This window comes from Diaphorina citri, unplaced genomic scaffold (assembly GCF_000475195.1).
Source record: "Diaphorina citri unplaced genomic scaffold, Diaci psyllid genome assembly version 1.1 scaffold1142, whole genome shotgun sequence".
NCBI classification, from domain to species: Eukaryota; Metazoa; Arthropoda; class Insecta; order Hemiptera; family Psyllidae; genus Diaphorina; species Diaphorina citri.
This window is the reverse complement of record NW_007378571.1, coordinates 84,100-100,748: the sequence shown is the minus strand read 5'-3', so window position 1 is coordinate 100,748 and position 16,649 is coordinate 84,100. Positions and strand designations below refer to the sequence as shown.

General features: G+C 38.5%; 2 protein-coding genes across 2 annotated transcripts in view; both read right to left on the bottom strand.

Annotated features, from left to right (window-relative positions):
* LOC103514437 overlaps window positions 1–3,636 on the bottom strand; it is a gene marked incomplete at its 3' end in the record, with an annotated part of 8,365 nt that extends 4,729 nt beyond the window's left edge. The window contains exons 1-6 of the mRNA XM_026827404.1: window positions 3,506–3,636; window positions 2,809–3,039; window positions 2,276–2,443; window positions 1,723–1,869; window positions 1,262–1,447; window positions 672–688 (exon numbers count right to left, since the gene is read on the bottom strand). Of these exons, the coding sequence (XP_026683205.1) occupies window positions 672–688; window positions 1,262–1,447; window positions 1,723–1,869; window positions 2,276–2,443; window positions 2,809–3,039; window positions 3,506–3,547 (791 nt within the window). The remainder of the gene's footprint in view (window positions 1–671; window positions 689–1,261; window positions 1,448–1,722; window positions 1,870–2,275; window positions 2,444–2,808; window positions 3,040–3,505) is intronic.
* A 926-nt stretch (window positions 3,637–4,562) lies between these two features.
* On the bottom strand, window positions 4,563–7,131 carry LOC113469576 (mitotic checkpoint serine/threonine-protein kinase BUB1 beta-like). The gene is made up of 4 exons (XM_026827403.1): window positions 7,058–7,131; window positions 5,670–5,840; window positions 5,138–5,342; window positions 4,563–4,763 (listed from the first exon to the last, which is right to left on the bottom strand). The coding sequence occupies exons 2-4, from the start codon at window positions 5,807–5,809 to the stop codon at window positions 4,563–4,565; spliced, it is 546 nt and encodes a 181-aa protein (XP_026683204.1). The 5' UTR covers window positions 5,810–5,840; window positions 7,058–7,131.
* Window positions 7,132–16,649: the final 9,518 nt, after the last annotated feature.

The following is a 16,649-nucleotide window of genomic DNA, read 5'->3' as shown; positions in this document are numbered from 1 at the left end:
CTGTAAGGCAGTCTGTCTGCATTTAATTTCTCTGTATGTCTGTCTGTTCCCCGATAACTCTTGAACAATTTGTCTAATTTTGATGAAATTCAGCAAATATGTTCTGGTTCAACACATAAACGAAATTTGCTCAGTAGATTTTGGGCCTGATCCGGCCTTTGAGAGCCCCGTCCGTAACCACTAGTAATTTTACCAAAGAGTATTGGATGTTCTTCAAATGCGTATAACATTCACTCGTATAAGTACTGCTTTATTCCTGCCTCGGTTTTTTTTTTGCGTAGTAGTCAAGACGCTCGCCTGGTAATCAGGAGGGCGTGGGTTCGATCCCAGCCGAGGTATGGAAACCAAGTGAGATTTAAGTTTGAACTTGACCATTTTGTATTTAGTTAGGTAATCTGTAAGACTGTAAGGCAGTCTGTCTGCATTTAATTTCTCTGTATGTCTGTCTGTTCCCCGATAACTCTTGAACAATTTGTCTAATTTTGATGAAATTCAGCAAATATGTTCTGGTTCAACACATAAACGAAATTTGCTCAGTAGATTTTGGGCCTGATCCGGCCTTTGAGAGCCCCGTCCGTAACCACTAGTAATTTTACCAAAGAGTATTGGATGTTCTTCAAATGCGTATAACATTCACTCGTATAAGTACTGCTTTATTCCTGCCTCGGTGCCTCGGTGGCGTAGTAGCCTGAAAATAAAACCAAGTGAGTTTTAAGTTTTAACTTGACCATTTTGTATTTAGTTAGGTTATCTGTAAGGCAGTCTGTCTGCATTTAATTTCTCTGTATGTCTGTCTGTTCCCCGATAACTCTCAAACAATTTGTCTTCTAATTTTGATGAAATTCAGCAAATATGTTCAACACATAAACGAAATTTGCTCAGTAGATTTTGGGCCTGATCCGGACTTTGAGAGCCCCGTCCGTAACCACTAGTAATTTTACCAGAGAGTATTGGATGTTCTTCAAATGCGTATAACATTCACTCGTATAAGTACTGCTTTATTCCTGCCTCGGTGCCTCGGTGGCGTAGTAGCAAATTCGGCAAATATGTTCAACACATAAACGAAATTTGCTCAGTAGATTTTTGGGCCTGATCCGACCTTTGAGAGCCCCGTCCGTAACCACTAGTAATTTTACCAGAGAGTATTGGATCTTCTTCAAATGCGTATAACATTCACTCGTATAAGTACTGCTTTATTTAGATTTAGAATGTCAGCTTAAAACAAGATATCCCATCATGCTAACACTTCCCATTATCTTACCTCTGACTTGCGATACATAGGTTTAGCTTTATCATTGGCGCAAGGTATACACACTGGTATCTCTTCAGTCCACAGGGCAGCTTTATTACTAGGCTGAGTAGTCTGAGAGGATCTGGACTTGTTAGTCCGGTACTGAACAGCCCTTAGTTCTTCCAGTTGAACCTCCTTGTTACCTCCAATGTAAATCTGAAAGAGAGAATAATGACAGTTGAAATTAAATAATATACCTACGAAAGAAAGTAGTCTTTTTAATAGTCTTCGGGGGCCACGTACCTAAATAATCTAAATATAAGTCTTTTTAAAGAAATTATTTCCTCACCATAACTCACGAACTATTTGTAAGACATTGATAAAATTTGGCAGACATGTTCAACACATAAAGAACATTAAATTTTGGGCTCGATCTATGTATGTGTTTGTCAATGTTTACAGTTTACTGGACAACGGATATGCGCATTTACCTGATGTTTCCTGTACATGGGACGTTTCTTCTTATCCTCTGGTTCCATGATAAACACAGGAATATCATCATCTGGTGATGGTTTCTTGCGATGTTGAGATGCCCTCACTTCTTCCAACTGAACTTCCTTGTTATTTCCAATGTAGATCTGAAATATGTATTTAATTTTTGAGTTTGAACTTGATCTTACAAAGGATAGTCTAATTAGCTTGGGCTTGCAGCTGTTTTGTAAGCGCTAGGTTTTAGATTTATATGACATGTTCTATGAAGGAAAAAAGTAGCTCTATATATGAATGTCGATGCTTTATAAGCGCTGGGTCGCGGGTTCGACTCCCGCCCGAGGCGAACTTTATCCTAAACAGATGAGGATCGCTCTCGGAACGGCTGACTTTCTCCTATCCTGTCCTCCTCTCTTCGATTTCGCGACGATAAAACTTCCGTGGTTACAGTTCCCTCTATCCAACCTCTAAGAAAAAAAATCTAATGGCATTCCTCTGATTAATAATCCACCTCGTTTTTTCTCTATCTTCTGTAGATGGTTCTGATTGGATTACCTGTGATTTGGAGAACATGTTGACTCTGCTACTATCTTCAGGTTCTGATTCACACACAGGTATCGTATCTCCATGAGGTCTAGGTAGAAGACAAGTACCATACTTATCCTTCCTGTGTTTGGCAGCACGGAACTCTTCAACCTGTAGATCTGTCTTGCCCAGAAACACCTAGAGTTGAGGAGAACACAATTTATTAATCCCGTATCTAGTCAATTCACTAGGAACAGAATAGATCAGTAGAATTTAGTTTCAATTGCGCTTATGGCCCTTAGGGTATCACGGAGTTTTAAAAAGCAAAATTTCCACAGTTGAAATCTACTTGCATAAAATTTTACATTTGTGTGCAAGTACATTGCTTAGAATGGTAAAAACCTTACTTCTTCTTAAGTGCCAAGAAACCCAAATAATAATGTTGGAATAATTTCTGTCCATCTTTTACGTTGACAGACTTGTTTTTGTCCCTTTTTTTACAAGAAAACAGACCGATTTTTGTTTCTTTTACAAAGAGAGAGGGGTGCAGAAAATAGACCTACCTTATTCTTACAGAACATATGTCGCTCCTTGCTACTCGCAGTAGTGTCAAACAGGGAGCTCACATGTTGCGAGGCGTCCACTACATCCATTTTCTTCGTCTGCAGTACCCTGCTACTCAGCTGTACTGATGGTTTATGTTGTTCCTCTTCACATCCCTCATCCACATGGATGGGAAAGCTAGGAGGTGCTGGATATGATGGGATGGGCGTGGCAAACTTCTTGGTCTTTTTCTGTTGGAGGAGAGAAATGTGAAGAGATTAGTGTTATTGGGGAAAAGGAGAGAAATTGATAGAAATTAGAAATCTTGACAATCGTAGAGAAAACATTTTTTTCCCTTTTGCTAACTGATAGGTACTTCTGATACTTATATTTATAGATAGGCCTGCAATGTAAGGGCCAGATATCCTAAACAGATGAGTTTTCTTTTCCGAATGCCTGGCGGCTTCTTTCTATCCTGTCCTCCTTCTCTCTTCCATTTCCGAACAATAAGACCTCGATTTTTTTTTATCTCTAAAAGTCCAGATGGTTTGTAAAATGCAGCAAGAAACGGCTCTGGAAGTAGGTATGTTTTATCTGTATTCCGAAATTACTATGACAGACTTAGGAAGTCGGTAGAACAGGGGGAAACCCCGCACAGCTAAAAATGTCTCAATTACAGAGCCTCGGAACCAACAGTTTATCATTTCAATAAGTTACCTTTGTCCATACACCAGGAAGCTCAGTGTTCTCCTTATGCATGGTCTCAGCTTTGATTTTGAAGTGAGCATTCTGTAATGAGGGTTCCTTGACATAGTTGTTCTCGTCTTCAGTTGGATCCTGTCAAACATATAATATACATGGTTAACACAAATACCTACCTTGTAAGAACTATGAAGGTCGGATTTTATCCTAAACAGATAAGGTTCGTTCTCAAAACGGCTGGTTTTTCCCTATCTGTATTACCAGCCTAGTTAGATAGGAAGGTACCGCGCCTGCCTTGTAAGCGCTAGGTTGAGGTTTAGATTCCCGCGCCAGGGCGGATTTTACTTCGATTTCGGGACGATAAAGCCTTAGCAATTTCAGTCTATGAAAAAAAAAAAAAAAAAAAAAAAAAAAAAAAAAAAAAGAAATCTTACCACAAAACACATGAAGTCCACTCGCGGCTTGACTATTCTCCAATGGTTTCCTATTCCTGTTGTTGCATACGCCTGCACCCGATCCTTGAAGTTCTTGGTCAACAAGATTTCCCAGACGTCAACCTTCTTTAGAGAATGTTGGTCCACACCCAAACTTGTTAAAGCTACGGGTTGCTTGCTGAGTAGATGCGGAAGTCGGGTTGCTTCTCCTCACTGGAAAGAGGACTTTCAAGTCACTAGTAAGAGACGACCTACAAGAATGTGCTATGTGAAAAATGCCTGTAGGGCTATGAGAGCTGACAATGAATAGAATGAACCAGTAACGCTTTAGTTATATAACAGTTTTACAAGCTTAACATTGATCCGATGAGCTCTTTTTTATAATTCAATCTTGTGAAGACACAATAACATTGAGACATGTTAGACAATGAAATTCCAACAAAAAGGCAAAGCATAACCTTTCTTAGCATGGTTTACCAAATAAGAATTGAGATCAACTAGGTAATTACTTGGTAAGCTTGGTACCCAGTTTCCAACCAGATAGAATGCAACTCCAAATTTCGTAAAACACAGTCCTTAAGGGCTGCATCTGATATGCTGAGGGGAAAAAATAATAAAAATAGATTATGTCAAGAAGCTTACATCTGAGCTGCCTCCAAGTCTTCAATAGGTTCAGCATGTGCATTGAGTCCCAATTGAAACACATGATTGGCCTGTTTAATATCATTGTGAGCATCTAGTACCTCTGCCCATGCCTTGTAAAACATAGCAAGCTTAGTACCGATATTCTCACTGTAAACCAGGTTGTAGATCTCCAGGGGGTTTGGTTGAGTGCCAATCTGTGGAGGGAAAAAAAGGACATTATTGGTTTGGTTTATTTATTAGACATCCTATGTCCACAAAGTAGGCAAAAATTGAGTCAGATGAGTCAACAATAATTAAGTATCTAAAAAATATGTTTTACATACTCTTAGCTGTGTGAGGAAAAGCCAAGAAGCTGGGCCCTATTCCATGAAAGACTCAAAACTCCTAACTCTTCACTCCATGCACAGAATATAATAAGAGTTGTACCTTTTGATAATATTTTGAGCACATGAGGTAAAAAGGTAAGGTGGCATAAAGCCTGATGGGACTTTGGCTTTTTCAGAAGATACCTTGACCCTACACACAACTTCATAAATGTAAAAATTGTATGAGACCAGTAGAGACTTACATATTTAATAACCAGGCTCACATATCTTGGATCTTGTTTATACTGTTCAATGTTTTTGAAAGCTACCAAGGTTTCTTCGAGGAAAGGAATAATATTGGTCTCAGGACCAAGACAAGGATAACTCTGTTCTAACCATTGAACGTAATCAAACCGAAGCTGCAGAGGATCGGGACCATCATACGTTCGGATTTGAAGCTCAAATTCCCTGGAAGATAAACAAATGGCAGTAAATAAGTAGGTAAGTATTTCAATATTTATTAAATCTACCTAGATGTTCTGTAATATTCTGTCTTGACTCTTGCACTTTTGCAAAGTGTGAGATATATAGTGCAAAAATTTCTTATCAGGCCCAAGGTCAGGCCCAAGTTTTTGATAGTAATGTTACAAAACTTCACAATTTACAATATATTCATATCACAGCAGCTAGGCATTATAGTAATTATGCAATGTTTAAAAAGGGTTTTTATGGCATAAATGTATCACTTTGGTCAAGTAAAAACTTCAAAATAACATAATTCATTTGTCTACATACTCCCTCTGTCTTTTGAGTTCTTGCTGCTGTTGGATGTTGCTGTTCAATTGAAGAACTGTTGACAGTTTTGCTGTTTTCCTTCCGTGTAGCAAAGGTTGCACATTTTCTTTAGAAAGGTCCAATACATCGGAAGCATCCATGGTTGCTATTCTATTCAAATTCCATATAACTCTGAAAGATTTAAAAAAAGTAATGATGTTCTTGGAGTTGTATTTGTTTCACAACCTACTAGACTTTTTATTGCCATCCTTTAAACAAAGTAATGATGTTCTTGGAGTTGTATTTGTTTCACAACCTACTAGACTTTTTATTGCCATCCTACCTGTAAAATGTAAACTATTCTCAAGAAATGTACCTAGTTAACTCCTTCATAGCTTACAATTAATTAGGAATATTAGGATTACAAATCCAGATAGATACATAGGTAGCTGTAGTGGTGGGTCCAGACTTGTGCAATGCAATGAAATTCGTTAGTTTGGACTTACAAATCCAGATAGATACATAGGTAGCTGTAGTGGTGGGTCCAGACTTGTGCAATGCAATGAAATTCGTTAGTTTGGACGTGTTTGAGAAAGTTGCAGCAAAGTTTTTTGTACATTGCAGCAAACGTTTGTGGGTATTCGAGAGGTTGGCGGTTTTCTGGCAAATGTCTTTGATGTGTGTTGCACTAGTTTGGACGTGTTTGCAAAGTATCGTGCAATGCAATGCAAATGATGTACCTACTATAGGCCATTGTTGCACTAGTTTGGACGTGTTTGCAAAGTATCGTGCAATGCAATGCAAATGATGTACCTACTATAGGCCATTACTAGTTGAGTATCGGTACAAAAATTCTCAGATACATGAAAAACGTTCGTATTCGTCAGATTTGATTTTACGTGCAATGCAAATGCTTTGCACGTTGCATTGCACAAGTCTGGACCCACCATAAGAGTTTTGTGTAGGTACAGTCTCTGTTGAGTTTCAGTGGTTAAGGCACTCAATGCCGTACAAAAACTAACACAGTTTGTACATGTACATGTTGATGTTTACTATCAAACTGTAGTACTGGAATGTTCCAAATACCTACCAAGTATTGTTGTTCTGAAGATGGCCATAGTAATGGTCGAAATATATCAACTCGTCTGTCCTTTTATCTCTAGTCTTGTTTTTTAACGTCTATCAGATAGGGGACAGTCCATAATCCACTCCAGTCAAGTGAAGACCATGTCGAGAAATATGTATGATATCGTACTTGACCATTATCTCAAACTAAACAAAATTCTACCAAGTATTGTCATGTTTACTCAAACAAACTTTTTCGAACTTTTGTGGTTTCATTAAAAGAATTTGAATATGTAGGTACCTACCTACAAAAAAACCCTTTTATACAACAAAATGAAGCTTACCTTTTTAACAAATCAAACCTCACAGCTCACAGTCCGCTTGAGGGCTTCTTTTCCAACATGAAACTGAAACTGTAACGAACTTTGAAATAAAAGTGACAAAGGTGAAAGTGCAAGAGCAATAGATGTCAAAATAATTCAAAAATCAAATGCCGCTTTGGCGATTAGTCGATTACCAAAGAACAGAAACAGAAAGCTCAAAGTTCAATAGTTCAAATAATATTCAAAAATTCAAACAGAAAAACCGACATCGACATTTTGAATTTTTTTTTTTTTACGAAAGTTGTAAATGTAAACAAACAATGCGTACTTCTGACGTCACAAAACCCTTTCGCTTCCATCGCTCTTCGCTCTCCCCTTGTTTTGCCAGGCTCCAGAATCCAGATTTGAAAACGCGTTTCGTCTTTCGTGACGTCATGAGATTTCAGTGAAATCGCGCCTTTTCTCCATCGGACAAATACAATGTTGCCAAATGGATGAGTACCTAACTTAATTTATTAATGGTAGCCCTTCACCCAACCCAAAGTTTGAGAGACCTACCAGATAATTAAGGAGCGCGGTAGCGCTCCGCCCCGCCAAGTCAAGAAAGTTTGACCGCGCTACTAGAGATATTATACGCGAAGTTCAATAGTTCAACTATTCAAAAATTCAAACAGAAAAACCGACAACGACATTTTGAATTTTTTTACGAAAGTTGTAAATGTAAACAAACAATGCGTGCTTCTGACGTCACAAAACCCTTTCGCTTCCATCGCTCTTCGCTCTCCCCTTGTTTTGCCAGGCTCCAGAATCCAGATTTGAATTTGAAAACGCGTTTCGTCTTTCGTGACGTCATGAGATTTCAGTGAAATCGCGCCTTTTCTTCATCGGACAAATACAATGTTGCCAACTGGTTAAAGTGAAATGGGAATTTTCGTCACAGCTCAAAAGGAGAAAAAATCCCATTTTATTGAAAGAGGAGCTAAGATTTTTTTTTGACCGAACGAAGAGAATTCCGAGTTTTTCTTCTTGTTTGTTTCAACATAACCTTTAAGGAAATTTTGTTACTAGATTTTGTTTTAATTTTCTAATATTATTGGATCTCCTATACCGAACGAAGAGAATTCCAAGTTTTCAATTTTCTTCTTGTTTGTTTCAACATAACCTTTAAGGAAATTTTGTTACTAGATTTTGTTTTAATTTTCTAATATTATTGGATCTCCTATGCCGAACGAAGAGAATTCCGAGTTTTTCTTCTTGTTTGTTTCAACATAACCTAAGGAAATTTTGTTACTAGGTAGATTTTGTTTTAATTTTCTAATATTATTGGATCTCCTATTTGGGGCTCCGTAGAAACCCTTTCGTTTCGACATAGGTATAAGTACCTACGTAAAAGCCGCGCGTCGTAGACCGAATCTACAGTTCATCCAAAATTTGAAAAGAGGCCATGTTTCGCATAGCTCGATTGATGGAGGTAAAAATAACAACACTAAATTTTGGGGTGGTTGATTTACCCTTAAATTGTTAAGGAAATTTTGTTACTAGGTAGATTTTGTTTTAATTTTCTAATATTATTGGATCTCCTATTTGGGGCCCCGTAGAAACCCTTTCGTTTCGACATAGGTAGTACCTACGTAAAAGCCGCGCGCCGTAGACCGAATCTACAGTTCATCCAAAATTTGAAAAAAGGTCATTGTTTCGCATAGCTCGATTGATGGAGGTAAAAATAACAACACTAAATTTTGGGGTGGTTGATTTACCCTTAAATTGTTTATCACTTTAAAGAACAAACAACTTGGAGAGAAAGTGGACTGTATATTTTATTTTGACACAAATACTTAAGAGTGGAACTTAACAACTTACCAAAAAACTGGAAAACTGTACGCTCTTGTACGCTCTCAGTGAGACTGTTTAAGGTACGAGGAGAACTAACTAGAGATTCAAACTCTAGGTTTTTAGAAAGGTCTTCGGTGGAAAAAGCAGCCGAAGATCCGTCATCGCGTGGGGTATCCACCAATGACATTTAAAGGCCTAACCTAAGAGGAGGTCCCAAAAGAACCGGCCGATAACATCTGGTTGAGGGGAAAAGGCTATAAGGAACAAGCTGGGTCCGTCCCTCCGGGAAGTACCTACGTAAAAGCCGCGCGTCGTAGCAGAATCTACAGTTCATCCAAAATTTGAAAAAAGAGGCCATGTTTCGCATAGCTCGATTGATGGAGGTAAAAATAACAACACTAAATTTTGGGGTGGTTGATTTACCCTTGAATTGTTTGTCACTTTAAAGAACAAACAACTTGGAGAGAAAGTGGACACAAATACTTGAGAGTGGAACTTAACAACTTACCAAAAAAACTGGAAAACTGAGTCTTGTACGCTCTCAGTGAGACTGTTTAAGGTACGAGGAGAAGTAACTAGAGATTCAATTAAACTCTAGGTTTTAAGAAAGGTCTTCGGTGGAAAAAGCGGCCGAAGATCCGTCATCGCGTGGGGTATCCACCAATCACTTTAAAGAACAAACAACTTGGAGAGAAAGTGGACACAATTAAATACCTACTTAAGAGTGGTGCTTAACAACTTACCAAATTTGGATTTGGAAAACTGAGTCTTGTACGCTCTTAGTGAGACTGTTTAAGGTACGAGGAAAACTAGCTAGAGATTCAATTAAACTCTAGGTTTTAAGAAAGGTCTTCGGTGGAAAAAGCGGCTGAAGATCCGTCATCGCGTGGGGTATCCACCAATGACATTTAAAGGCTTCCTATAAGAGGAGGTCCCAAAAGAACCGGCCGATAACATCTGGTTGAGGGGAAAAGGCTATAAGGAACAAGCTGGGTCCGTCCCTCCGGGAATCACTCAGAAATAACCCAAACTCACCAAATCTTACCTTTGTGCTTTGTTGCGCTACGCTCATACGTCATATTATTATGCTAAGTTTCTGCAAAAAGTTATGAGATCCCCCCAAAAAATACCACTTCGTGGCACACAAATCAATAGCCAGCAACAATACGTTGAATAGGTACACCGGTTCACAATAGATCACTGAAGTTAAGGAACGAAGCGCGTGGTTAGAATCCGGATGGGTGAAGATTTGGGCTATCGCGTGATGCTGGCTTCTCCCGGCCCGGAGGGTGAAGTTAATGCAGGCGAGTAGCTGAGAAGATCTGAAAGTCCTAATACATACAAGGTCATAGAGCAGGGCGAAAAACCAGACATAGGTACCTACCTATCGGAGGGACCTAGGTACTACCTTCTTGACTTTTTTGAATTAATAATCTCTATTTTGATTATGATTAGGTTATTAGGGATGAAACGGAAAATTTCTATTTACCGCCAACCACAGCACCTATCTCAGCCAAACGTTTTGAGTTGCATCCTTGTCATATTTGTGAACTACATACCTACCAAATTTCAAGTCTCTAGCTCATACCGTTCGCGAGATATTGTTAAATTACACCAAAAACCGCTAAAAGGCGGTAAAATGCCGCCAAACCGTTGCACCGATCTTAACCAAAAGTTTCGTGTCGCTTCCTTGTCACATTTCACATCTACATACCAAATTTCAAGTCTCTAGCTCTTATCGTTCTCGAGATATTTTGTTTACAGACAGACAGAAGGACAGATGGACAGACACACAGACCAATGGCAATGGCTGAAACTTTGGATTTAGGCTCTAGGGACCTCAAAACGTGTTTTGGCACTAAAAACTGACCATCGAAAATTGACCAATGGCTGAAACTTTGGATTTAGGCTCTAGGGACCTCAAAACGTGTTTTGGCACTAAAAACTGACCATATCGAAAATTTGACCCGATTACCTACATTACCTACTTTCCTTCCTATTCCTATAGGATAAAAGATCTGTCTGTCTATAGCAGTGGCGTAGCGTGTATGTATGGCGTGTATGGCGGCCATACAACTCAAAAGTTCACTCTAATGCCCATAAATATTAATGGCATGTACTGTGATGGGACTTGGTAGACCTGTGCATGAGCCCTACAACGCCCTACACTTGAATTTAGACCACGCTGCGCTACTGGTCTATAGGTATTTCACTAAAAACCATTTTCAGCCTTTTTTCTAATGAAAGGACATAAGTAGGTAGACTTTATTTTTAATGTATGTACATTGTTTCCAAATTTTCTGTATAATGAATCACATGCATAGAGATGTTGTAAGACTAAAGAAATCATATCTATTGACACACTTCATTACCTACATTACCTACTTTCCTTCCTATTCCTATAGGATAAGGAAAGTAAAAAGATCTGTCTGTCTATAGGTATTTCACTAAAAACCATTTTCAGCCTTTTTTCTAATGAAAGTAAGTAGGTATACCAATAAAGTCTATAGACTTTATTTTTAATGCATGTACCTACATTGTTTCCAAATTTTCTGTAAAATGAATCACATGCATAGAGATGTTGTAAGACTAAAGAAATCATATCTATTGACACACTTGTGTCTTGTATGATTTACTGATGTATTCTGTTATCAGATGTGTCTGGGCCAAGTTTTCTTATCACCACCATGTGTGTTTCAAATCGCTATGTCAACATCATCTTACCTACTTAGCACACCTACCTACCTATAGTTAACCTGAATCTGTTACACACGTTTTTTACACGACCTGAAAAATCGTATTCGTATGTGTGGACTTGTGTATTAAATCCTGTACTATGGGTACCTACCTAGGTACCAGGGAAACTGTGATTTTTCGTTCTATCTGAAAAATCGTAGAGTGTATCAGGCTTATCAGATTTTTCGATGGAGCCATTTTTTATTGCCTCTCCTGGTGTTCAAGATATTTTGTTCTCGAGATATTTTGTTTACAGACAGACAGATGGACAGACACACAGACCAATGGCTAAAACTTTGGATTTAGGCTCTAGGGACCTCAAAACGTGTTTTGACACTAAAAACTGACCATATCAAAAATTTGACCCGATTACCTACATTACCTACTTTCCTTCCTATTCCTATAGGATAAAAGATCTGTCTGTCTATAGGTATTTCACTAAAAACCATTTTCAGCCTTTTTTCTAATGAAAGTAAGTAAGTAGGTAGACTTTATTTTTAATGCATGTACCTACATTGTTTCCAAATTTTCTGTATAATGATTAATGAATCACATGCATAGAGATGTTGTAAGACTAAAGAAATCATATCTATTGACACACTTGTGTCTTGTATGATTTACTGATGTATTCTGTTATCAGATGTGTCTGGGCCAAGTTTTCTTATCACCACCATGTGTGTTTCAAATCGCTATGTCAACATCATCTTACCTACTTAGCACACCTAAGTACCTATAGCTAACCTGAATCTATTACACACGTTTTTTACACGACCTGATCTAAAGAAAAATCGTATTCGTATGTGTGGACTTGTGTATTAAATCCTGTAGTTAACCTGAATCTGTTACACACGTTTTTTACACGACCTGATCTAAAGAAAAATCGTATTCGTATGTGTGGACTTGTGTATTAAATCCTGTACTATGGGTACCTACCTACCTAGGTACCAGGGAAACTGTGATTTTTAGTTCTATCTGAAAAATCGTAGAGTGTATCAGGCTTATCAGATTTTTCGATAGATGAGTACCTAACTTAATTTATTAATGGTAGCCCTTCACCCAACCCAAAGTTTGAGAGACCTACCAGATAATATTAGGTATTGTACCTAGGTACTTAACTGTAAAAAGCAAACAGGTTTAGGTATGTTTAACACTTTTGTTCAATCCATGATTACTTATATTGTTTATCGTGTGACTTGTGAGTCATAGCAAATTTATTAATGGTAGCCCTTCACCCAACCCAAAGTATGAGAGACCTACCAGATAATATTAGGTATAGCTGAATTCCGTCGCTTCGCTCCGGAATCCCGCTAGTTCATCCCGAGGCATGGCCAAACTTGTGGAAAAGGCATGGCCGAACTTGTAGTTATCAAACTAAAAACATAAACGAAACTCAAATATTAGGCGAGTGAGGAAAAGTTTTCTCTCCCGCAGTCTCTGCAGCTGCACTCTGTGTATTTATGGTGATTTTAGCGATCAAAAATTGATCATATCTCAGGATCGGTTTAGATTTTCGCAAAATCCTTTCTTATTGCACACCTAGACCATAAAAGGAATATTCCTACCAAATTTCAGCTTTCTAGGTGTTGTGGTTCTAGAGATAGAGCGATCAGTGTGTGAACTATGAACTGTGAAATGTGAATGAGTGAATGGATCTCGTTCTTATAATATAAGATTGTACTTAGGTACTTAACTGTAAAAATGTAAAAAGCAAACAGGTTTAGGTATGTTTACACTTGTTCAATCCATGATTAAGTACTTATATTGTTTATCGTGTGACTTGTGAGTCATAGCAAATTCTTTGATTTGTTACTCATAATGATATTTATTGATAATGAAGGAATTTATCATTCCTTTTCTTATCACTTAAGTAATGACGTCGGTTTATTCAAATGTAAATTCACTAATCAGGGAGTTAACACCTTATGTAAAACCAGGGCTGTATGTAGGTGGGCGGGGGGCCCGCGCTTCCCCCTCAGGCTTGTTTCCCCCCCGCCTCCGGTTCATTACATTTTAGGTAGAACCAGGGCCGTACTTAGAGGGAGCCGGCCCACTCTTCCCCCTCAGGCTTGTTTCCCCCCCGCCTCCTCCGGTTAATTAGATTTTAGGTAGAACCCGGGCCGTACTTACACTTGATTTATTTTGGGAGGAACGACTTGGCGGGGTCTTTTTTATGCCACGAAGTGGTATTTTTTGGGGGGTATTAGGTATTGTACCTAGGTACTTAACTGTAAAAATGTAAAAAGCAAACAGGTTTAGGTATGTTTACACTTGTTCAATCCATGATTAAGCACTTATATTGTTTATCGTGTGACTTGTGAGTCATAGCAAATTCTTTGATTTGTTACTCATATATAATGATATTAATTGATAATGAAGGAATTTATCATTCCTTTTCTTATTTAAGTAATGACGTCGGTTTATTCAAATGTAAATTCACTAATCAGGGAGTTAACACCTTAAGTAGAACCCGGGTCGCTTTTAGGGTGGTGGGGGGCCCGCGCTTCCCCCTCAGGCCTCAGGCTTGTTTCCCCCCCTCCGGTTAATTACATTTTAGGTAGAACCAGGGCCGTACTTAGAGGGAGCCGGCCCACTCTTCCCCTTCAGGATTGTTTTTGTCGTCGTCGTTCCCTGGTGAGTCACTTGTTCAGATTCTCACTCCTCCCTTTATACGGGCCTAGGAGATAGACACAGACAGACGGACGGTATGGACGGATTAGGTAGAGAAATTAAATGCAAATCTCATCTAGTGAAAACTTATAATTCACTTCGTTCGTTGAATGATGTGGCGTCACCATGAGATCACGATGGGAGACAACAAACACTGCATGAGAAAAGTTCTAAATTTAATTCTCCATGTTAATAAATGAAGCTATAGAATAGGAAGGTCACATTTGTATCTCAATGCTATGTCATCACTTTAGACGCCTCTCACTCTCACTAAATGCAGTCGAGTTGCAAATATACCTACATCATAGATTCATAGAAGATGCAGTTTTTTTCTTTTCTTCTTTATTATGTACATTGGATATATACGTATTTAACAAGCATTATCATTATCACCCTTTTAATAGCCAAGATTATTGCAGCTATTGTGCCTCACCGTTTCTACATATGCAAATCCAACTACAGTGGTGTTGAAGTTATCGTGATGGACTTAATTCTTATTGTGGACTTGATGGACAAATACCTAAATAAATTTTACCCGTCAACAAAAAGTGATCTACCTATTATTCGTTCCCCATATTACAACCCAATAGGACCTGATTCTTCCCGTTTCCACATGTGATCTCAAAGCTAAGTGCAGCCCGTTAATAGTCATTTACATGTGCCATGTTGTTACGTATTGTCTCAGACGGTCACCCGTTTACCTTTTCGTGAATAACCGAGAAATGGATTTTCTATAGTCTCGTAAAACTTTGCTTAGGTCGATTCCCGCCCGGGCCGAACTTTATCCCAAATAGATAAGGTTCATTTCTTCTATCCTGTCTTCCTTCGTTCTTTGCGTTCGGGACACTAAGACCTTAGCAGTTACAGTTCACTCTATCAAACAAAAAACCTTTGCCAGATATTTATTGGAGTCTGTGTCTGAAAAATCTGCACCAATGGCGACGAAAGCTGAGGAAAGTAAAATCTATTAGCAGATCCTTAGCAGGTGTGAGAGTAAGAGTTTATGTTATGGTTGAGAGGTGATGATAATCAGCAAACCAGAACCACGACACAATCATCATATTGAGATTATTAAGAAGACGAAATATTTTCCTCTGTCTGATACCTTAGGTCCTTAGATACCTATGATGTGGCGAGGCCTCGTGAATTTTCAGTAGACATCAGCTATTTCCATCAACTATCACCTCTATTAACTAATGGTTCATTGAACTTTAGAACTCACTCGTCCTTATGTCCCTAGGGGCCTGCACATTAGACGGACCACGCTAGATTAGTGTTTAGTCAAAAATTTGGTCCGGCGGACCATATTTGTCACCCCCATCCGGCCATTGGTCCGGTCTATCTAATTGTCCAATCGATCTCAAAATCTTTATGTTTGAGCCAATCTTCATTGATTTATTTATATCCGGCCATTGGTCCGGTCTATCTAATTGTCCAATCGATCTCAAAATCTTTATGTTTGAGCCAATCTTCATTGATTTATTTATCAGTCAAACAGAGCCCCTGACCATCACCCCTTTAGCTACGTCCCTGCTACCTTAGTAAGAAGGTGAAAGTGAGCTAGATCCTAGAATACCTACCTCTAGATACCTAGAAGGAAACAAAACTTCGTGAAGAAAAAATATTTTTATTTGTGCCATTGCCATATAAAAACACAAGGTAACAAAATATTAAGGAGTTGTAGGTCTTTTTAACTCAAAATTCCTGATGATTTTTCCTCCTCAATGCTTTTCCTAAAAAATCTGGTGTGAACATCACACGACTTTCCTTATCCTATTGAATGATGCTTATTTGAGTGTTCTTTTACCCTAACTTTTACAATATCTCTAACCGTTTTGTCGCTATAGCTGAAAACCGCCAAAAAACGGTCGAAATCTGTCAAAAGCGGTCAAAATACCGCCAAGCGCAGCAACCATCTCAAACAAACGTTTTGTGTTGCATCCTTGTCACATTAGTGAACCACATACCAAATTTCAAGTTTCTAGCTTATACCGTTCCCGAGATATTGTTAAATTACACCAAAAACCGCCAAAAAGCGGTAAAATGCCGCCAACCGTAGCACCGGTCTTAACCAAAAGTTTCGTGTCGCATCCTTGTCACATTTGACAGCTACATACCAAATTTCAAGTCTCTAGCTCTTACCATTCTCGAGATATTTTGTTTACAGACAGACACACAGACACACACACACGGACCAATGGCTGAAACTTTGCATTTAGGCTCTAGGGACCTCAAAACGTGTTTCGTCACTAAAATCTGACCATCGAAATTTTGACCCGATTACATTACTTTCCTTCCTATAGGATAAAAGTAAAAAATGGTGTTTTGGATTATTATTCTGAAATCCAATTTTATCTAGTGTAAGAGGCCCTGATAA